Here is a 22686-nt window from a genome sequence, read left to right as displayed (position 1 = left end):
TCGAAAGGAAAATGGACAGAGATCTGAAGAGCTGGGCTTGGGAACTGGCAGGATTCAATGCTGATTCCAAGGCGAAGGAAGCAGAAACCACAACAATGGTTTCTTGGCAAGAGTTACCCTGGCAGGAGGTCAGTGCTGGTATGGAATAAATGTCAAACATTTTCAGGCTGTTTGTCTTGCTGCTCAAAATTCAAATTCCAAGGTGGAAGCCTGAAATAGAGTTTCTTATGTCATATTATTCTCTCTCGACTAGAGTGACAGAAGGATACCTAAAACTGTCCCAGTGGATTGTGTCTAATGGAATTTGATATTTCCTCAAGATGTATTTTTAGGAAGAGGAAATGAATGTATAACAGCCAACCCCCACACAAATAAACTAATTTGATACACAATTTTATATAATTCTATTAGTTAACTTATCTATTACAAATTCAAGACAAATAGTTTGGTGACTTGATCATTATGATTTAATCGATGCCTCCCTGTTGCTTTTCATCACATTTTCTAGTTTTGTTCTATAATTTCTCTTCCTTTCTTTTCTGCTCTTTAAGTTCTCCTCAAAAAAAAAAAAAAGTTCTCCTCTGTCTTATTTTAGTATTCTATTCCTGAAAAGGGTTTAGAAGCTGACAAACGGAGCACATGTATTTATCTCCCGTCCTCCTTGAGATCCCAGTGAAATAAAAATGTATAAGTACCACAAACAAAACATAACTGATGAAAATTGGGTAGTAGTTGTCAGTGGGTGAAAGAGTTACAAAATGGTCTCAAGATACAAAGTGGAAGGGAGCAGAAGGTAAAAGGTGAAACAGGTAGAGAAAGCCACAGCTCTGGAGCTGCTGAGGACAATCTTCCCTTATGAACCCTGGAGTCCTTGCTCAGCATCTACAAGGGTAAAGGAGAGCAAGGAAATGAGGAAGTTGGCTGAAAAGAGGGGGAAACAAACAAAAGTCTGAACATGATAAATGTAACCACTCAACCCCCTAGTTAACTCCCTCACTCCTAAACAGGGAGCAGGGAGCAGGAGGAATACTTTAAACCACAATCCTTTAAAAAGGCTTTAAACGAACTTTCAACAGAAAGTTTAGGTTCCAGGTGCCCAGGTTGGTACCTCAAGCCTGATACTTCCAGCACAGAGGGCACAGCCGGATAGCTGGTTCCCTATGCTGTCACCCTAAAAGAAACCCAAGGAGATGGGACTTACCCACCTTATCCAGAGTTTTGAAATTCTTACCCAAAGAGGAAACTTGGAGAACAATCCCATTTCAACAACAATAGAGGAAACCCACACGAGAGATCCAGTCTTTCTTTCTTACATAGGAACTGACGTCTTTAGCATTGATGCTGATTGTCCCCTATTAACCACTATTCCTCATTTTCCATAGTTATAGGATCTTGACTTTTAGGAAATTATATGGCTGCTCAAAATAAAGATCATGTTTTTCAGTGGCCCTTGAAGCTAAAGAGGACATTGTGATGAAGTCCTTCCCAGTGGTATTTGTAGTCAAGAAAGGATGTGTTCATCGTTTTGGAAAGAGTATGCCATCCTTCCCCTATGCATCCTTCCTTCAGATAAAATACATATGTAAACTTGTAAAGTGGCCATTGTGGACAATGAGTGATCTTGGGAATGGTATCCATATACAGTGGAGCCACAAGATAAAAGAAACTGGGAATCTGACACCTTGGAGTGTCATTTCACTTCTGTATTTTTTTTCTTTTACTAGCAGCTAATTATCTAATGCCAACTAATATAACAATAACGAACAATAGCTACATAAAAGAGAAATATCAACATTAACAAAAGAAAAGAATTTTCTGGAGGAAAAAAATTCAGAGAAAACATGACAAAATTAATTAATATATTAAGAAATAATGGTACATCCATAAAAGATAGTACATCCATAAAAGAGTTTTTATGAAAGGATAAGTAAAAAACCAAGAGCTATCAAAGCCTTAAAAATAGGATTTCTCCTACCCACAAGAAAATCAATAAAATACAGAAAAATAATGCCATACAAAATATCCAAATTTTAGAATAAAAAGGCAAAGAGAATAAAAGTGAAAAAAAATAGGGATAAAAAGGGACAAATCTAGGCCTACATTTAATAAGCAAGAATCATAGAAAAAATAAAAGTAAACATTAAAAAATAAAAGACAAGTAGCTAAATCAGAGGAAAAATGTGAATACTCGGTTGACAAGTTCCACTAGAGAGCCCCATGAAATGTCAGAACAGAAAAGATTTTTTAAAAATCCAAAAAATGCTTGAGTTGAAAAAAAAAAAAAAAACAGATCTGGACTATTCATTATGACCATTCGTAGATACCCGGTTCTTCTTTCACGGTAAGGTTAATGTTACCTGCTCCCTTAAAATTGAGCATGGCCATGTGACTTGTGGCCAGTGAAATAGGAGAGGAAATAATGGATATAATTTTGGATGAAGCCTTTAAAAGCTAATGTACAGGGACACAGCCCTTAAAAGCTAATGTACAGGGACACCTGGATGGCTCAGCGGTTGAGCGTCTGCCTTCAGCTCAGGGTGTGATGCCGGGGTCCTGGGATCAAGTCCCACATCGGTCTCCTCACAGGAAGCCTGCTTCTCCTTCTGCCTGTGTTTCTACCTCTCTCTGTGTGTCTCTCATGAATAAATAAATAATTTTTTTTAAAAGCTAATTTACAGTTTACTCCCTTCTCTCTGCCACAAACCCTTCTCAGGGTGGGGGATGGTGGTAATAATCTTCTCAGCATAGTTCTGCTACTGAAGATGGTATGGAGCAAAACCCAAGGCTGACCTGGGATGGTTACAAATTGCAATCAGGAGATAAACGTTGTCCTTTTAGGTCACTGAGATCTGAGGCTGTCACTGCAGATACAGATCTCATCACAAGGTCCTATCAAAAGAATGGAAATTGGCATTAGACTTCTCACCATTAACACTGGATGCCAGGGGAAAAAAATCAATACCTTCTAAACTGAGGAAATGATTGTTAACCTAGAATGCCCAACCCTGGCAAATGACCACAGGCAAAATAAAGTACATTGTCAGACATGAAAGAACTCAAAAACTTTACCTCACATATTCTCTCTTCGGATATTCCTTGGGGATGTGTTCAGTAAAACAAGAATGATTCAGGGTAATTTTCATCATGGAAGATTGTGATAATTGAGACGATTGAAGCGATGATTGAGATATCAGAAACACTTTGAGAACAATTGTGGTGGAGTAGTTAAGATGTACTGGTTCCCCTAGAGGATTATCATTTGCTTCTTTGCAGGCTGAGATATTCTGTAACACTTTTCTCTAGAACAAAGTCAGAAGGGGGCACTCTAAATCTTATTAAGTCAGTATTATCATTCAAACTATAACTGTATCCCCTCCCACCTCACCAATTCTAGGTGAGGCTGGGAGAGGAAGAACTGCATATGGAAGACAGTTTGAGGAGCCTCTAGCCATCCTGCCATTCATTCAGTTAATTCAATAAACATTTCTGAGTATATGCTATATACTAATCCCTGCACTATTCCAGAGAATTGAGAGAAAAATAAAACAGTCTCTGCTTTCAAAAAGCTCACAACTTTCAGGAGAGATTAACTCCTATAAACCAAGATCCATGCAAAGTGATACGTATATCATATAATTGGTCTAAAAGGAAGGAGTAGAGAGAGGGAAAGATTAATTCTGTGTGATGAAAGGTGGGTGCTCTAGAATCCTGAAAGTTTTCAGAAGGCCCTGAATGTATAAATAAAGTTGCAACTGAAGCTGGCATCCTCTGGTTGTAGGAAATAATCAGGTTCCTTTTTTGCTCAAGCCAATTTGAGGTTTTCTGCCACTTGCAAACAAATTTCTCTAACTGAATTCCCTAGCTCTAAGAAATATTATATTAAGCAGAAGGAAAAAGAGAATTAGTCAAGGAACTACCAGTGCAAAAACAGCAAGTAAGACGAATAAATCCAAAGAGGCAAGAAGAAGCCACCAAGAAAGCCAAACTAGGGAGAGCCTCATGTAAGGAAAATGGTGCATGGAATTCACAGACCTCTAAACAAAAAAAAGCAGCAGGGAGTGAAACAGAATTCACACAGGTCACAAAGGAGCTGCGTTAAGATGATGTTTGATAAGTAGGAGATGAATGTATGAGGACAGAACAGGCCTTACTGCTGTGGGGAATCATGTGGAGCCCAGTTTATGGGGAGTCACGGTGATCAATTGCATGCATGATGTAAACTTACTTGGTGGAAATAATTTCGTAATTTGGTGCAACAAATTAGATGTTAGAATGAAAAGTGTGGTTATGGCTATGTTTGTACTCTAAAGAGAATCAATTTGTGGCTAATAGAATGACTTGTGTACGCAGTATTGCTGGCTCACTCTCCTACATTGTGTGACAGTAAGCACTGAATAAAAGCCTCACTTTCCAGCGCATCTATATTTGAGCAGTAAGAAGCAACAATCGTCACTCTCTTGCCCTCTATACATATGAGAGAATGGGCAAAAAAGCTCAACTTCCTTGCATTTCCATGTGAAAGACATGATGGAATGATGCATTGAGATTAATAGGCTGACATTTAGTCAATGTAAATATAAAAACCTGCGTTTATTTTTAAATTAATAATAATAAGACAGGATGCAGAAGACTCTATGAAAGAGGTCTTGAGTTTTTAGCTTACCGCAATTCAAAACTGGGTTATCTTGCTGGAAATAGGAGTGGGAAATATATTTATGGAGGGCAGGGAAAAGATGGGTCTGCTTGCAACAGAGGCTGAGGAAGAAGGGAATGAATGACTTTTCTAGGGGCATAAGGTGGCATCAAGCCACCGGGGTCCCAAAGCCAAGCTGAGCGCATTTCCATCAGCTCCGCGGACAACAAGGAAATGTAGCAAAATGTGAAGAATGCAGTGCCATGAAGGAAGCGACTCGGGGAGGCAAACTTGGAACAGTTGAACCAATTTCTGGTCTAACTTTCTTTCCAAAGCTGCCCTGGTGGGGAGCCTGCTAGGTCAGGAGGGCGCGCTCCGCCCCCGGGAGGCTCCGCTCCCCCAGGCCCCGCCCCCGTCCCGAGAACTCTGGAGCTCGCCCAATCCCGAGCCCCGCTTTCGCCTAGCCCCGCCCCCGCCCGGCCTGCCCCGCCCCCTCGTAACCCGGGCGACGCTCCCGCGTCCCGCGTCCCGGAGCCGGGTCCCCTGGCACCGCTGGAGGAGGGGCGGCCCCGCGCCGGCCCTGGCCGCGGCCGGAGGGGGACACACTCCCGCCCAACGCAGAGCCGGAACGGTCCGCGGGCCAGTCCACCGAGGTTGGTGACGCTGGGGCGAGGCTCGGGCAGGACTTTCCCAGCTCCTAGGAGAGGCCCGCACTGTGTAGACTCGGTCTCAAGCGTCCTGAGCCCAGGCCCGCGCCCCGAACCTCGAGAGATGAATAGAAATAGGAGCGGGAAAGGCGCTTTCCTGCTTCCCAGTCCACCTGACCCCCTGAGGGCAGTGGGAGAGTCAACAGGCGGAGGACTAAATCATTAGGACCTCTGGCGCTAGGTAGGAGCAGAAAGGGAACTGAAATGCCCTCGGTTAGGGTAAAGATAACTGCCTCTCAAGTTTGAGGGATCAAGTTGTTATCCCTTAGGTCACGTTCGTACTGGAATATATACGTACATATACGTAATTCAGATTTATCAGCATTTCACTGAATTAGTGATTAGTTTCTCCTATAGGGATTACACTCTGGCATTTAAAAAAAAAAAGTACATTTAAACACCTAGTAGGTACTTGGTATTATTTGTATGAAGAAATCTTATTTCACAATCTGGGACAGGAAGGGGAGGTATTCTATTAACTAATTTTTAACTGTTTTCCTCTCTCCTTTGCTACTATTATTACTACTGATTTTCAGGCTGAAGTCCATAAGCCTTGGAGAGACCTTCAGCAGTGATCTCCAAAAGTAAGTCAACTGAACCACGACCTGCCTTCACTTCTTTTCCTGCTTTATATTTTGATTTAACCATCAATCAATGTCAGTGGTTAGAAAATGTATGATTTCTATTTATTTTACTTAACAGCTTATCTAATTACCTACCCCTGCGTGCTAAAAGTGTCTCAAAGTTATGATTCAAGGGATAAACGTTTAGCGACTCTTTAAACTTCTTATTTTTGTTGTTTGTTCTTTTCAGGAACCATAATTACTGGTATTTCTTCCACAGTTTTCTTTAATCTTTCATAGTAAAAGAACTTATGGTGATAGTGTAAACAGTTTTAATTCTTATAAATGATTTTGTTGATGATAGTAAAATAATTTATTTTGAGCTTTCTTGATGACAAATAATACATTTGTTTTCGGTGGTTTGTTGGCTTTCTCACATCCCACAGTGATTGAATTCTAGAGATAGTAGTCAGCCTCGGACATAGTCACTCCCCAAGTAGCCTCTGTCTACACAGTGCTAGGCCAGCCCTTCCTCTGTTTCCTGAGGAGGGCATCTCTGAGGATAGTGGGCGGGAGGATTACTCTTTGAAGAATTTTACTTGGGGGCCAGAAATTTAAACTCTCACCGTGGGACACAGTCAACCTGACCCAGCACTCTTAAACCTTTCATCCTGTATTTCTCCATTCTCATTTGTCTTTGCATGTGGGGGCCAACCGTAAAACAAGAGCCAACCAGTAGATCAAAGAATCCACCAAATCTCTTCTGAATACCAACAGTGGAATGGCTTCAGGCAGCCTTTTGATCTTTGTCTCAGCTTTCCTGGTGCCACGTGTAGCACCGCCCACTTGCTGGTAACTGGGGGAGCTGCTTCTGGGTTCTCCTCACAGACTGCTTCACCCTCAGCTCCTGGAGCTAAACTCATTTTGGTACCAGCTAGAGGGGTGCCTCTCATTCTCCGTCTCCACTCACCTGGCTCAGAACCATTCTCCTCCTTTAATAGTACCCATCTTGTGTGATTTCCTCTGTGGTCTTGAGCCAAGAGAACCCAGATGCAGCGCCATTGTTCAGGATGTGTTCCATTTTGGCTTCAGACAGGCCTAGGATGATCATCCCAGAGCATTAATCCCATTTCCCATGGTAGAGCTCACCTAGTATTGCCTGGCCAACACCAGGAAAGTGATACGACTCATATTAACAAAGTAAAGGAAAAAAAAAAAACAAAAACAAAAACAAAAAAAACAAAGTAAAGGCTTTATTTACAGGTGTAATTTAAGCCAAAATGACAGGTCTCTAAGTATGCTTGCATTTTTTTCTCACTTTCCTCCTGGCTGCTTCTATATGCTGGAATGCATCAACTTCCTACTTTAAGAAAATTCAGCATAAATGAGACTGAATTTAGAAAGAAGATGGTGATTTTTAGATTAAAAAAATAATTTGTTGCAAGATCCCTTTAAGTATTTGATGCATTTCAAATATTATGTGCCATAAAATTCGGTTCACACATTACCTACTGTGTAAAACAAAATACCTTTATGTGGCCATGTATCATTTGTGAAAAAAAAAATCCCTTTTCCCAACAGGCATAAGCAAGGTAGGATGTGGGGTTTAAAGTAGGGAGGGAGCCTGTTCAACTTCTACCCTAACTCTGAGCTTCAACCTTCTAACATAGATTGGTTGGGGGCTATTTATTCCAACATTCAGTTAATAACTTTTTTCCCACTTTATCATTCAGCTCTGACCACCCCACATTTGGAGTTTGTGCCTTGAGGCTTGCCAGCAGGGCTTGCAATACTTACATTAAACTAAATTTAAGAGTAAAGGTGCTCCTGCTGCTAATGTTCTCAGATCAGAGGAGAGCAAAATGAAGGAACTGGCAGCTGAAACTTTAATGGTTGGAAACGACTCAGATATTGAAAAAAAATCACAGTTCATATGTGTGACAAAGAAGACATGTTCCTCTCCATGTATAACATTTGCATTTGATTTCATTAGATGCTTGTATTTCCTAACAAAAATTATCTAACCCAAGTAAACGTCAAAAAAGAATACATTTTACATCATAGACAGGTGACCCAACTTCGGGGGGGGCTTTTATACACCTTGTTGGCTGGATTGAGCTCTGGGGTTTGGTCCTTCTTTCTGTATACAAGCACCTCAGTCTTTCTAGTAGTTGGAGAAATTACAAGTACTGTGTCCTCATTTTGAAACTCCTTGGTGAACCCTTTAAGGGCCTTGCAATTGTGTAGAAATCACCTATGCCAAAATGCCCTTGGCAAGCAAAGTGGGGCTCTCAGAACAGACCTAATTCATTGGGGATGAAATGCCCCAATTGAAGCAAATACAGTCATTGTTTTCTTCTGTCCATTTAGAAATCCACTAGAGATAGACAGATGAGGGTTAAGAACTGAGATTACTCAAATTTGCTGTGTAACATCAGAGGACTTTGGAACGTAGACTCTTCATAGTTTCTCTGAAATAGGCTTATGGGAGATGCATTTGAGAGAGCCTTTGGTATCCTTTCAAGCCTGTACGTGAGATCTATCTGTGTGGACCATAACTTCTTACCACTCGTTCTGCATAAAGTTGTCATTTAGTAAGTCCTGGTTTCCAGGTAACTGAACTATTTAATATAACATCTTATTAGAAAAACAGATTTTTTTAATTACAAAAGAAGTCACTATATCATGAAGTTATAAAGTAGGAGAGGACTAATATTTGCTGTTCAGACGGTGTGCTTTAAAGCTTTATATAAGAGTAAGTAGACATTGTTTCATGGATCATATCATGTCCTGATAATCTGGGTAATACTAGGATTCCATTGTGTGTAAAACATAGCACTGATTTGCATTAGAATTTTCTCTTTAATTACACAAAAAATATTTTCATAATATATTCAAGGCCCAGGTTGATAGTGCTTTACCCAGAGTCACACAGGTAGTAAATACTGGAAGTAAGTGATTTGAAACCTAAAACAAACCTTTCAGTTGCTTGATGAAACTAAGGGTAGAGGTCAAAGCTAGTGCACGTGATGATGGAATCAAGGAGCTCTGGCTTTTTGGATGCCTCTCTAACAGTAGAAGTGTGCTTTGTTTTGCATCTGAAAGCCCTTATAGCATGTGACAATATTTTCATTCTAAGTCCACAGACATTATGTTCACAATTCCTTCTACTTGGGATAAATTTTAGATAATTTGATTTTACAGAATCCCCTTCATTTTACTCAGTAACCTTCCCCACTGTGACATACTGCATTTCCTCAAAATGGCCACAACAGTATCTTCCATCCCACATTGTCTTTATACAATGTGAAGTCAGTGTTCTTCCATCAGTAGGTGAATCTATGTTTGTTAGCCTAGACTGTGAACAGGTCTTTTATCCTGTAGAAGGGATGCTATGTGACTTCTAAGGCTGGACTGTGAAAGTGGATATAGTTTCCACCTGGCTTTTCTTTGGCATATTTGCCTTTGGAGGACTGAGCCACCACATGAGAAATCTGAGATTGCCATTCTGTGAGGAAGTCCAAGGCCTATGAGGTGGCCACATGTAGTGTTCTAGCAAACAGCCCAGTTAAGATCCCAGTTAATAGTATCAACTACCAGATATAAGAGATAAGACACTTACAGATGATTCCTGACCTCACCCCCCACCATTGAGTTATCCCCAAGCTTCTGAGTCTTTGTAGAAGAGGCTCCAGTCATAATGATACAGAGAAAAGCCATCCTGATGTGCCCTGTCCTAATTCCTGACCCACAAAAAGTGTGAAAGATAATAAAATATTGTTGTTTTAAACAATCTTTTCTGGACCTCTATATTTTGAAGTGATTTGTTTCACTATGGTAGCTGTGTGTCTCTTGGGGCAGCTGTCTGCTTGTTGAGAATCAGTCTTAGCAGCCATCACTTCTAAGGCAAAGCCTTTATTTGTGAGTGAGAAAGTTTTTAGAAAACAGCAAAGTATGAGCAATTTTCAATTATTGATTGTAACAGGAAAGCAAAGCATGAGCATTTGAAATCCATGGCTGTCCTAAAAATCTTCACTCTTTAATTGCAACCATGTCCCTTAACAAAACTCATACCAAAGCTCCTGATTGTCTGAATCTTCATTCATTTATCAGATTTTCTCCTTATCCACTTGGTAGTAGAGATGCAGACAAGTAATAAATTGGCCAAAAGGCAGATGGTAGAAGAAAATAATGAGAAGCAACCTGCAGAATCCACTCACTGAGTATCATTCCTGAATAACAGAGCTATAGCTTTACACACAGAGGCATTCTCAGCTCAGATGACAGACTGTGGATCTCTAATAATGTCTTAAAGGATTCTCTGAAAGATTCATTCTTTAAAATACTGTTTCTGGGTTTTTTGTTTTGTTTTGGTTTTTGTAGTATAAAATGACCACCCTGCCCCCACTGCCCGTGATACGCCCAAAGCTTACATCTTTAGCCAGAAAGAAGCTGCCATGTTCCCCCAGCACAATTCCAAGGTACGTGACCCTGGTTTTCATTTCTTTTCCTACAGAATGAATTTCTTGCAGTAAGAAATGTCAATAGCACATCTCAGCAAAGGAAATTGTTCAAAGACAAACGTATATTGTTACGTTCAGAATATTCAAATTTGCTGTTTCAAAGGATCAATGAACCTCATTCAAGTATTAAGAATTTATTTATTTATCAAGCTAGTACCCATTTGATTGTTTTATTACCTGTTCTAATTACATCATGGTCCTATAAAACTTTGGAGATATATTTCCTTTTTAAAACGTGGGTGGAGAATTGAAAGCAGAGACTTTAGGAGTGAAAGGTGGACAGCTTCTAATCTGCAAGGTCCTGAGGGCTAATTTCTGATTTGGAGGAAAGAGGACACAGTCTTACTACTAGTGTGAGCTGGCAGGCCAGGTTTAGGTACTGAAATGATCCCGAGGCTATAAATGCAGCATCACACTGCTGCTACACTAAACGGCTGCTGAGCTGCTGGAGTTGCTGCCCAGAAACCACAGGACAGAGGACAATGAATTTTTTCATAATATTAATGAGGATTGTATTATTCAGAAATTGCCCATTTATGGTTTTATTGAGTTATAGTGATGCACATATTATTTATCTATATAAATAATTTGCATATGTAGGTTTGATTATTTTCTATATATGCCAACTTTTCACTTCAGGCAAGGCATAATGATCAAAGTATTATGAGACTACTTTGTTTTGAGAAGAATAGTATTTCTGGGAAAGACCAAAGTCCCTGGACCAAAATAAATGCATACAGCTAAACTAACATAAAAGTTCCCTTATAACAGCAAATCAAAGTTTCTTCTCAGAAAATTTGAAAAACAGATTTTTTGATACATGCATAATTCAGGATATATATATATATATATATATATATATATATATATTTATGTTCTTATTTTCAATTTTACTTTTGAATAATGTGGAACATTTACAAAGTCTGAAAAAGCTTGTTCTTCCTGCCTTTTATAAAACACTTGAGATTCCATTTTCTTTTCAACACCAGCAAAAACGCAGCCCAATCTCGTATCTCTAAAATAAGATGGATTTTAAAGAAAACTATTTCTTGTATTCATTTTATTGAAGAAAAGCATTTTTTCATAACCACTTAAGGCAGAGTTTTGTATCAAGATTTTCCATTAGCTTCTGAATAAAAACAGATGCTTGTTTATTCACATCTTCCCATTGTTATGAGATGTTAGTATTATGCTTGTTTTTAAAGGTGTGAGGGAGAGTGAAGAATAAATATGCTACCGGTGTAATAGATTTCTCAGTAAAGTCTCCTTAAAATCACTTTTTAAAAATAATAAGTTGAATTTTATGTGTGATTTAAAAACTCAAACATTTCACAGCAAAATTTGGTAATATTTGGAACAAATAAATATGATGTGTTTGTATCAAGCAGGTGTTCTTAGTTCAAAATCTTGCACCAAACAGAATATGACTTCTGTATTGGAAAATTATAATGTAAAGCAACATGAGCAAAATGGAAGAGCTTATAAGCTTTGAGGAGAAAATTCCATTTATTTAAGAATGCTGATTATTTTAATGTGTTGGTGTTTTGTTTGCACACTGAGTTTAAAATCCTTTCCTATCAACATTCAAGAAAATGAAAATTTGGAAGTTATTTTTTATTTGAATTCAATTAATTAACATATAATGTGTTATTGGTTTCAGAGGTAGAATTCAGTGATTAATCAGTTGTATATAATACCCAGTGCTCATCACATCACATGCCCTCCTTAATGCCCATCACCCAGTTACCCTATTCTCTCACGCCCCTCCCCTGAAAATTTGGAAATTATTAATCAACAACCTAACTCTATAGTTATTGTACAATATTTATTATATATGGTATTATACCTTAAATATTTCTGTTCTCCTGGTGGCATTTTATGTTTGGGAGCTTTTCAACTTGATAAAGCAGTGCTTTATTATTTCTTTCCATTTCATTTAGGTCTCAGTTGATCAAAGAAAAAGATGACATAGATCATTATCTGGAGGTGAATTTCAAAGGATTGTCAAAAGAGGAGGTTGCTGCGTAAGTATAACCTCTTAAAGGTACTTTAATATAAAGTTTGTTTCTTTTGTCTTGATACTTTATTGAAATTTCAATTTTCCTGTGCAGTACACTTTTTCATTGGAATGTGGCATTTAAAAATTAAAGCTCACATTAAATAGTGATAAGTCATGTCTATTGATCTTACACATATCAAAGTCTTTAATTTTATGGCTTTCAAAATTCTCATATTTACCAAGATATTATACTATCACATTTGCAATATTTTAGTTAAGTCTGTGCCATTAATTGCTTATTAACTTCCATTTTAAGGTGTGTTGCCTCCATGGGGGAGAAAAAAGCTTTTAAGAGAAAGATCATGTCTTTTTTTCCTAGTGATTTAAAACAAAAATGTTTTAAAACCCACCAAAACCCGCACAAAGAATGAATGGATCATAGCTTATTGGTTGCTATTTAAATAATTCTAAATTGTCTGGATTTATTTTATCAATGAGCAATATAAACTTTGCCATTTTATCACTAGTTAGAAACTAATTTATGATCTGAAAACAATATAAAAATCTATGTAGGTTAGTGAGAAATGAATAGAAACCTAAAATAATAGCTAAATAGATTTAACATTTCTTAGCTATAGACTTGGTTAACATCAGATCTTTAGATGCAAGCGTTGAAAAAGAAATATTATAATGCACACGCGTCTTATGGAACTCATTAAATGATTCAATTAAAGTATTTCATGCAATAAATGTTTTTAAAACATCCTCTCACTATTATCAAGTGTTATGGGAGTCCAGTGAAAGAGTTTTCTTTAGATTTTTTGGTACAGGTTTCATAGAGTCTAAAATTCCAAATCTCTTGATATGTTTCACTTTATTAGATGTTATCTTTGTCAATTTGCACATCACATGGAAAATTGGAATAGTTCATTCTGTCAGTAGCTACTTTATTTTATAGAGTCCTAAAATTTTTACATGACCTGTAATCACTGTCTTCCTTCGAACACTATTGACTGCCGTGTGTAGTATCTGGGACCTTTGGTTAAAGTTGTTCTGGTTGTTAATTTATTAACTTTCCATGATAACCTGTTGGATAAAATTAGAAGTTAATATTGTCTGATGATACTTAAAAGCAAAATATATGTGATATTTTCATTCTGACTAAAATATAATGATATCCAAATATCTGTAATTGGCTTAACAATTAAGAATTAAATATGGAATTAAATTTATTTTAACAAGCTAGAAATCCATATATAGCACTTGAAATCTGCTAAACTTTCAGTCTTCATTGGAGAAAACTTTGGTCTAAAACAATGCAAAACATGCTGATGGGTGTTCTCTTAATACTTTTTTCCATTAAGGATATTACCAAATTGATTTTTTTAACTTAATAAAGTTTTATCCCAAATTGATTTCAAATCCATAGTATGCTACAGAAAACAAATAGCACTGGGTAATTCTCCAGCCTTACAATTGCATTTTCCTTAAAGTTTTCTCAGCTGAATACTTTTTTAGACCAAAGCTAAAGCAAACCTTAATAGGAAGATAGCTTGTACTTAGCTCACTCTTCTGCTTTTGATTGATACATATTCTAAACTTTGCCACAGACAAACTAATTGAATAGCATGTAAAGGAGAAAACTGATGAATAATTTCAGCACTCCCAGCAATACTCAGCAGGTGCCATGAGGAATTATGCATATTCTGTTGACCAAGGAACCGCTACGTAAAACTTTTTATTAGTCAGTCAACTCTAGAAAGATAAATTGGTCAGTCAACTCTAGAAAGATAAATTGGTCAGCAAGCATTTAAGTGCTACTTTATATCTAATACTAGGTTTTTCACAGTGGGAGAGACAGTGATAACGTATTGTAAAATATTTGGCTCCATCCTTGTCTCTGTTTGAGACAATAAGATTCATGAACAGAAAACAAATATGTAATGAATGAGTGCTGATTATATTGTGAAGTGCAGCCTTGAGGTCTAGAGGAAATCAGGGAAAACTAAAGTGGTAGGATGAAAGCTGCCAAGGAAGACAGATTCTAAGTTTGGCTTTCAGTTTGGTAGCATTATAAAGTTACCCATCCAGTACTTCACAGATCCCAAGTATAAAAGCAGGAGAAATTGATGAATCAAATTTTCAACCAGACAAAAGCAATATCTAAGATTAAGTCTCTCTATATACTGCTTTTTTCTTCTCTAAGATGGTAATATACATATTCCTTATATATGGCATGATTATATATACATATATATATGTTCATTATATAATTCATACACACTAGCTGTGATATCCCATAATATGTATGTGCTCTCTGTCTAGTCCCAAAATAACCCATCATCATCTGACCCAAAATATACCAATTTACTTATATGTAGACTCACACTCTGTGACTTTCCTTCTATCATGATTGGTAGAGAGTTCCTATTCTCATCTAAGGATGATGCCTCTGCTTGTGCTCTAGCTACCATCCCCTCTTATTTGTTCCAAGTCTTTATCCTGCATTTAAACATATTTTTCTTCTACATCATCATTTTCCCTTTCTACTGGATCAATCTCACTAGCATTCATATTTTCTGTAGTATTTTCCTTGATTTCTTATCCCCCTCCAGGTTCCATCCCATTTTCCTGTACCTTTCATAGCAACCAGATGCACTGTCTCGGTATTTGCAACCACTCGATTGACTCAAAAGAGGTTTCTAGTCCCAGAAGTCACAGAAATCTCTCTGTTTAGAATGACTAAAATCTCCATTTTTACCATGTATAATGACTGCATTTCTGTACTCATTTTACTTGATGTCTTCACAACATTTGGTAAGAGTTGAGCATTTTCTCATTGGTCATTCTGAACCCGTGGCTTCCAGGATGCCATGTTCTGTGGTTTTTCTCCAGACTCTGACTGTGGTCTTAGTCTCCTCTTTCCTGACTGGCTTTTTCTTTTTAAACTCTCAGTGGTGGGTTGTCCTAGGGCTGAGTCTTAGGCCCTCTATTCCCTGCGACTCTCTCCCCGGATCCAGTCTTTAAGTTTTAAGTACTAAAATACCCTGATGCCTACCACATTTGTAAATCAAGCCCTGAGCTCTCCATTAAGCTCCAAATTTTTATATCCAACTGCCTCCTTTATATATCTACATGGATATTTAATAGACATTCCAAAGTTAATCTGGCCACAAACTGGACTCTTGATTTACCTCTACTTTCCCTCACCTCCCCCACCCAATAATTATCCCCAGTCTTTCCTCAGTTCAGTAAATGGCACTAAGGCAGCCTTGAGTTGCACCCTGACTTCACCGCTTCCCCCATCTAATCCATCACTATGTCCTATCATATAGAAGCTCTAAATATATCCTGTGTTCATCTACTTCCCTTCATTGCATAGCCACCATCATCCCTTGCCAAGATCACTAGAATAGTCTCCCAAATGCTCTTCTCATATCCCCTTGAACTCTGCCAAAATTCAGCACCCAGAGTCATCTTTTGAAAAAAAAATTAGATCATAACACTCACCTGCTTAATACGCACTGAGAGCTTCCCATTGTTCTTATGGTAAACTCTAAGGCTTATCATGGTTTGGACTTTGCTGTGCCTCATTTGGACTTCCATGACCTCTCTGATTTTATCTCATTTTATCCCATTTTCCCCACCACTCACTTCATTGTGGCCTAATTGCTGACACTTTCTTGTCATGCGGGTGTCACCTTGAATGTGACCTCTTCAGTCTGCCATTCCCTGACCTCATAATCCAGTAGCCCTCATCCCACCTCTACTTACTCTATTTCTGCTATAACTTGCTCCCCCTCTTGCATTGCGAGTCTGCATGTCAGCTGTCTTCATCCCCAGCAGAATGGATCTGCACAGGACCAGGGGCGTGTCTCTGTGTGTCCTGCCACATGGACGGAGCTCAACACTGGCAAGTTAAATGAATGAATGAGTGAAATAAGTGTCAGATTGACACCATGAAATAGGTATCCTGCTATGACTATTCTTTGCTTACAATATTTTAAGGTCAGTGTTGTATGTGACTGGTTTGAGTATTGAATCAAAGCAGTTTAACTTCTCAAAGGTATTTTATGTACACAAGTAGGGGTATAAAATTTAAAGGAGGAGTTGAGCAGGACAAGCTAGGGTAGTTGTTCCTGAAATGGCTGAATCCATTGATGGGGGATCATTTTACTTTGGAATGGGTAAAGTAGTTCAAAAGCAAAGGGCTTCTGGGTTTTTTATCATCTACAGTTACAGAATAATTTCAGTATGCTTCATTACTTCTTAAGAGACTGGGTTATTTCTGTGCCTAGTAGATACATCTCCCCCAATTTTGTACTCATGTACAATATAATTGACACTGACAATTTGATTTTTCTTAGGTAAATCTTCAAATAGGTCATCGATGGTATTTGACCTTTAACAACTAAAGAAGATCCTGTTGTGGTTTTATACTTTATTTTTTTATTCTGAATACTGTATTCAGAATACAGTATTTTTAAAAGGATTGAAAGTATCACTTATTATCATATTGTAATTGCTTCGAGTAGCTAAGTAATGAAAGTATCATTTGTAGATTCAGATACAAATTTCTGGGGGGCAGTTTTTACAGCTTCAGCTATGTATATGAGGATACAAATAAACAAAATCATCAAGGGACAGAGAATGCTAATCTGCTCAGTATTACTTTCTGCTTCAGATATCATGTTCTATTATGTGGAAGAATAGATTTGGTTCAAAACTGTGTACAGTGCTCGCTTCGGCAGCACATATACAAAACTGTGTGCATCTCCAAGATATTGCTTTCTTGCAGAGCATCTTTCCAGCATCATCAGTTGCAGTGTGCTAAGCATCACTTTGTCAGCACAGTGGCGATTAGAACTGTCAGTTACCATATTCAATAAGTTTGGGTCATAAAGAAACAAAGAGCCATTTATTTTCATATCTCTTAAAGCCCTTCTCCCCTTCCTCATTTTGAATTGTCTTCTACTTAGGCAGTTAAAGTAAATGGGCGTTTTCCCAGCACTAAGTTTTCATCTTGAGTTTATTTCAAAATTGTCTGGAACCAAAGGTGCTTTTATGAACCACAGATATTCTTGTTATAAGCAAATTTAGCACCTGGATCTGCACCTTGGCCAGGTAATCAGAATATATGGAAGAGGAGGGAGACATTTATTCAGGAGGTATTTCATGATAATCCTGTGGGAAATTGGGTCTCTTCACGTGTGCTGTTCCTCTGCTTCATTTATCTTGTTTACTTTTAAATAATTTTGTGAAATCGTTTTGTTTTCCCTCCAAAATATTTTGCTCTTTTGTAAAGTAATAAGTGAAATTCTCTATGGACTCTTTGCAAATTAACTTTCTGAAAGGACAGTTGCCAAATAAATGGTTGCATGACTAACAAGAACAGGCAGGAGAGAGAGGGAAAGGAAGCTGCCCGTCTTTCCCTCTGGGTAGCTAAGTTCTCCTGATTTGAGAAAGAGACAGGATTTTGATGTTCTGAAATGGAGAGGTGATTATTCCTAACCTTCTCATGAATATAAAAAAAATTAGGCAATAGCAGAGAATGGTGACAAGAAGAGTGGAGAAATACCTTTCTTTGTTATTTATTTTTATTGATTTGCTTCCTTATTTAAATTCTAATATTGTCTTCCAGACACACTTGCATTGTCTTACCGATCTCTAGGATGTGAAACTAGGAAAGAAAAGACTTTTTTGACCATAATTTTTTTAAAAAATAAAGAATAGTGATATTAATAAAGCTTAACATTTTGGAATTTAAAAAATGTAATTGGAAGGAACTTTAAAAAAAAATCTTCCCTAAGTGCAAAAAGGATCCCAGATTTTCATCAAAACTAAGTCTAAATAAATAAAAGACAAGGAAAGACTTCAAATGTCAACAGAACACAGAAATGCCAATTTCTTAGGCATTTATGTCTTTATGTCCTTTAAAAGGTTGCTTTAAAATATTATTTTCATATATGGTATTTAAACTTAGCAGCTCTATTAGACTTAGAAATCTTTGTAAGGCAAAAGCATAGGAATCATGACACTGCAGCTCTGGCTGTTAGGGAGCTGATTTCCTCCTCAGTTGGAAATTTGGTTTTGCTGCTTAATGCCTGTGTAATCTTACACGGGTTACTTGATTTATCTAATCTTTGATTTCCATAAGTATTTGAAGAGTACAATAATAAGGGGAAATTCTTATGAAAGTTAAATGAGATTGTCTATATGAAACACAAATAGACAACCCCCACTTTAGCTATTTAACTGTCATTGATCTTTTTTTTTTCTTTTAAGGCATTTATTAGTTAATATAAATAACCTAAATGTTTCACATTAACTTTATGTGTTGATTTAGGTATTAATATTAATTTGTCACTTTTCTTTAAATATGTATAGTCACATATTTAGCTTTGTACTAGGTATCATTTTTAGCATGTTCAGAAGATAGAGTTTCTACTAAGAGATACATTTCAAATTCAGTAATGCTAGCCAATGAAGAGAAAATTTTTTTTAATTTCAGCTTGTAGTAAATTTTTCATAAGCTAACTTATGCTGTACCAAGCAACACAATTTGTATAGCCTGCTGAGCTATTCCAAACACTTTTAAAACATTTCTACGAATCACTTAAACTTACTATTACTATAAGATGCTTTACATATAAACCTACAGTTTTAGACACATAAGGAATATATAGCCAGAGAACTTGGCTCTTCCCATAACAGATTATGAAGCTGAAAGTATACAATGGCTCTCCTTTATTTGGAAATCATCTGGGAAATTGTTCTTTCAGGAACAAGGAACAAAGTGATAAAAGGAGATAAATACCCAGGTACCATAAGGGTTGAATCAGAACTGTCAGTGGGATGAGCAACGACCCAGCCACATCACCTGTAATTCATGTGGCAAGATGGTTTTATTATGTTGAGTTTTGTTTTGGATTTTATATTCTGTCTGTATTGAGAAAGAAGGTATGGGAAGATCTAAAACTAATGAGGTTTTCTTCCATTCTCCATTATAGCTAAAAAATAATCGTCAAAATGTTGATATTACTGCAATTATGTAAAAATCACCCCCTGGCTCATACCTATACCCTATTCTGTTTTCTGTGTTGGAAACTGGAGATATTGTAACTAGCATCACCTTCTCAGGACTTAAAGCAAAACCAGGTTATGGGCACACACATATCCTTTTGCTTTCCCAGGGCTTCCACAGATATTACCAGATCAGAGTCTTTTCTGGTATAGCATAATTAAGTGATGCCTAACTCTGCATTAGAACTGTACAGCATTATTCTCTTTTTAAAAGATTTTTAGATTGTGATAAAATATGTATAACATAATATTTTCCATCTTAACTGTTTTAAGTGTACAGTTCAGTGGCATTAAATACATTAATACTATTGCGCAACCATCACCACCATCTATCCCCAGAATTCTTTTCATCTTGCAAAACTGAAACTCTGTACCCAGTAAACAACACCTCTCCCCTCAGCCTGTAGGAACCATTGTGCTACTTTCTGTCTCTATTATTTTGACTATTCATATAAATACTTCATATAATTATAGTCATTCATTAGTTATCTTTTGTGACTGTCTTATTTCACTGTATAATTTCCCCAAGATTCATCTGTGTTGTAGCATACGTAAGAATTTCCTTCCTTTTTAAGACTGAATAATATTCCATTGTATATATAGACCATATTTTGCTCATCCATGCATCCATTGATAGACACTTGGGTTGCTCCAATGTTTTGGCTATAAAAATGCTGCTGTGAACATGGGTGTACAAAGATCTCTTCAAGACCCTGTTTTCAATTCTTTTGACTATAAACCCAAAACTGGAGTTTCTAAATAATTTGTAATTTTACTTTTAATATTTTTTAGGAACCACTATTCTGCCACAACAGTCTCTATACCATTTTACATTCCCACTGACAACATATGGGGGTTCCAATTTTGTCACATCTTAACCAACATTTATTCTTTTCTGCTTTTATAATAGTAGCCATCATAGTATGTGGTGGTATCTCATTGTGGTTTTGATTTGCATTTCCCTAAGGATTAGTGACGTTGAGCATCTTTTCATGTCATCTGGATATCTTCTTTAGAGAAATGTCTGTTTGAGTCTTCTGTCCATTTAAATGTCTATATATTTAGATGTTAATCTCTTATCAGATTTAGGACTTGCAGTTATTTTCTCCTATTCCATAGGTTGCCTTTTCATTCTGTTGATAGTGCTTCTTGATAACAAAGGTTTTTAGGTTTCATGAAGTCCAATTTGTCTATTTTGTCTTTTACTACCTGTACCTTTGGTGTCATATCCAATAAATCATTGCCAAAGCCCATGTTGTAAGACTTTTGCCCTAAGTTTTCTTCTAAATGTTTTATAGATTTAGCTCTTATGTTTAGGTCTTTGTTCCATTTCAATTTATGTATACAGTGTTAGGTAAGAGTTTAGCTTAAAAAAAAAGAGTTTAACTTCATTCTTTTGCATGTGGATGTCTTGTTTTCTGACCATCAATTGTTAAAAAGATTGTTTTTTCCCACTGAATAGTCTTGACATCCTTATCAAAAATCACTTAGCCATTTATGTGAAGATTTATTTCTGACTCTATTCCATTGGTTTATATGTCTGCCTTTCCATTTATTTGTCTTCTTTAACTTTTTTCAACAATATTTTACATTTACAATTTTCATTGTACAAGTCTTTCATCTTCTTAGTTAACTCCTAAGTATTTTATTTTATATATTGTTGCTATTGTAAGCAAAGTTGTTTTCTTAATTTCCTTTTCAGATAATTTATTGTTAGTATTTAGGTATCTACTGAATTTTGTGTGTTGACCTTGTATCCTGCCAATTTGCTGAATTTATTAGTTCTATAAGCTTTTTTGGTGTGTGTAGAGACTTTAGGGTTTTCTACATAGGGTTTCTACAACACTGGAAACAGATCATTTTAGTCTTTCCTTCCAATTTGGATGCATCTTGTTTCTTTTTCTTTTCTAATTGCTCTGGCCAGGACTTCCAGTACTATGTTGATCAGATGTGATGAAATTGTTTTGTTTTGTTTTTTTTTTTAGATGTGATGAAATTGTATCTTTGCTTATTCCTGATCTAAGAGGGAAGCTTTAAGTCTTTCATCATTGAGTATTATGTTTGCTGTGAGTTTTTCATATATAGCTTTTATCATGTTGAAGTAGTTTCTATTTTTATTTGGTGGGTGTTTTTATCATGAAGGTATTGAATTTTGTCAAGTGCTTTTTCTGTATAATCTGGTCTTTCTTAGGGACAGTTTCAGTTGGTTTGTTTTTTGTCCTCTTGAATGGGATACCTTCCTATTTCTTTGTATACCTTATGATTTTTTTGTTGTTAAAAACTGGACATTTTAATCTAATACTGTGGTAACTCTGGTAATCAGATTCTTTAACTTTTACAGCATTTGTGGCTATATTGTTTTTATTTTTTTAATTTATTATTTATTGTTGTAGTCTGTCTTCGTGTCAAGGATCAACCTGAGGTGTACTTTTAAGGTCCTTCCTAGGTGTTTTCCTGAGCCTGCACCTTTCTTTTTCTTTCTTTCTTTTTTTTTTTAAGATTTTATTTATTCACGAGAGACACGGGGTGGGGGGAGAGAAAGAGAGAGACAGAGACAGAGACAGAGAGAGAGAGAGGCAGAGACACAGGCTGAGGGAGAAGCAGGCTCCATGCAGGGAGCCCAACGTGGGACTCGATCCCCGGTCTCAGGATCACACCCCTGGGCTGAAGGCGGCGCTAAACTGCTGAGCCACCCAGGCTGCCATGCACCTTTCCTTGGGCATGTGTTTCCCTCCTATATACATTTACTTTCAAATATCCTAGCTTTTAATGTCTAGCTTTTGAAGAGTGAAAAAGAGAAAAAATGAAGGGGAAAAGAGTGGTGCCAGAAAAGCACCATCCCTTTGAGTCTCCTGTATATTGCTTCAGTCTGAAAGGGAGGGGCTTATAAGAATAGAGGTATATGTGCAATGATGGCTACCCACTTCTGTGTCTGCCTCTCCATGATCAGAAGAAACAATCAATGATCAGTAGATAGGACCCCAAGACAGGGTCCTTATTGCCTACTGTGAGCTGTTTACATGCTGGACCTGGAACTAGTGCATGGATGCCTGCCATGGGGCTTGTGGGTGGTGAATGAGTGGCTGCTACTGAGCTAAGAGTTGAAACTGACCAAAAAATTAATCACAATATACTGTTCAAGTCTTCCCTTGGAAGTTGCAAAGCTTCAGTAAACTCT

At 37.2% G+C, this 22686-nt stretch overlaps 1 protein-coding gene and 1 long non-coding RNA gene across 8 annotated transcripts in view; one reads left to right on the top strand and one right to left on the bottom strand.

Annotated features, from left to right (window-relative positions):
- Positions 1–388: 388 nt before the first annotated feature.
- Positions 389–16091, bottom strand: LOC102155397. Of its 3 annotated transcripts, none has more exons than XR_005370824.1 (6): positions 15936–16091; positions 12273–13511; positions 6874–7001; positions 3070–3299; positions 2791–2889; positions 389–882 (listed from the first exon to the last, which is right to left on the bottom strand). It is a non-coding gene; the product is annotated as an uncharacterized LOC102155397 (long non-coding RNA). The 3 variants fall into 3 exon arrangements; XR_005370825.1 differs by lacking the exon at positions 389–882 and adding an exon at positions 7701–7787 and having other exon boundaries at positions 2673–2889; XR_005370823.1 differs by lacking the exon at positions 389–882 and having other exon boundaries at positions 2673–2889.
- The window catches only part of TTC29 (tetratricopeptide repeat domain 29), a 243319-nt gene continuing 225786 nt past the window's right edge, over positions 5154–22686 (top strand). For 4 of the 5 annotated variants that reach the window (XM_038558949.1, XM_038558951.1, XM_038558952.1 and 1 more), the window contains exons 1-4: positions 5154–5286; positions 5877–5924; positions 10287–10384; positions 12367–12450. In XM_038558949.1, coding sequence (XP_038414877.1) covers positions 10293–10384; positions 12367–12450 — 176 coding nt within the window. In that variant the 5' untranslated portion in view covers positions 5154–5286; positions 5877–5924; positions 10287–10292. Of the gene's footprint in view, positions 5287–5340; positions 5522–5876; positions 5925–10286; positions 10385–12366; positions 12451–22686 lie in introns of those variants that run through there. The other variant, XM_038558950.1, reaches the window with a different exon arrangement.

This window comes from Canis lupus, chromosome 15, assembly GCF_011100685.1.
Source record: "Canis lupus familiaris isolate Mischka breed German Shepherd chromosome 15, alternate assembly UU_Cfam_GSD_1.0, whole genome shotgun sequence".
In the NCBI taxonomy this organism is placed as follows: domain Eukaryota; kingdom Metazoa; phylum Chordata; class Mammalia; order Carnivora; family Canidae; genus Canis; species Canis lupus.
This window is presented reverse-complemented; position numbering and strand designations above follow the sequence as displayed.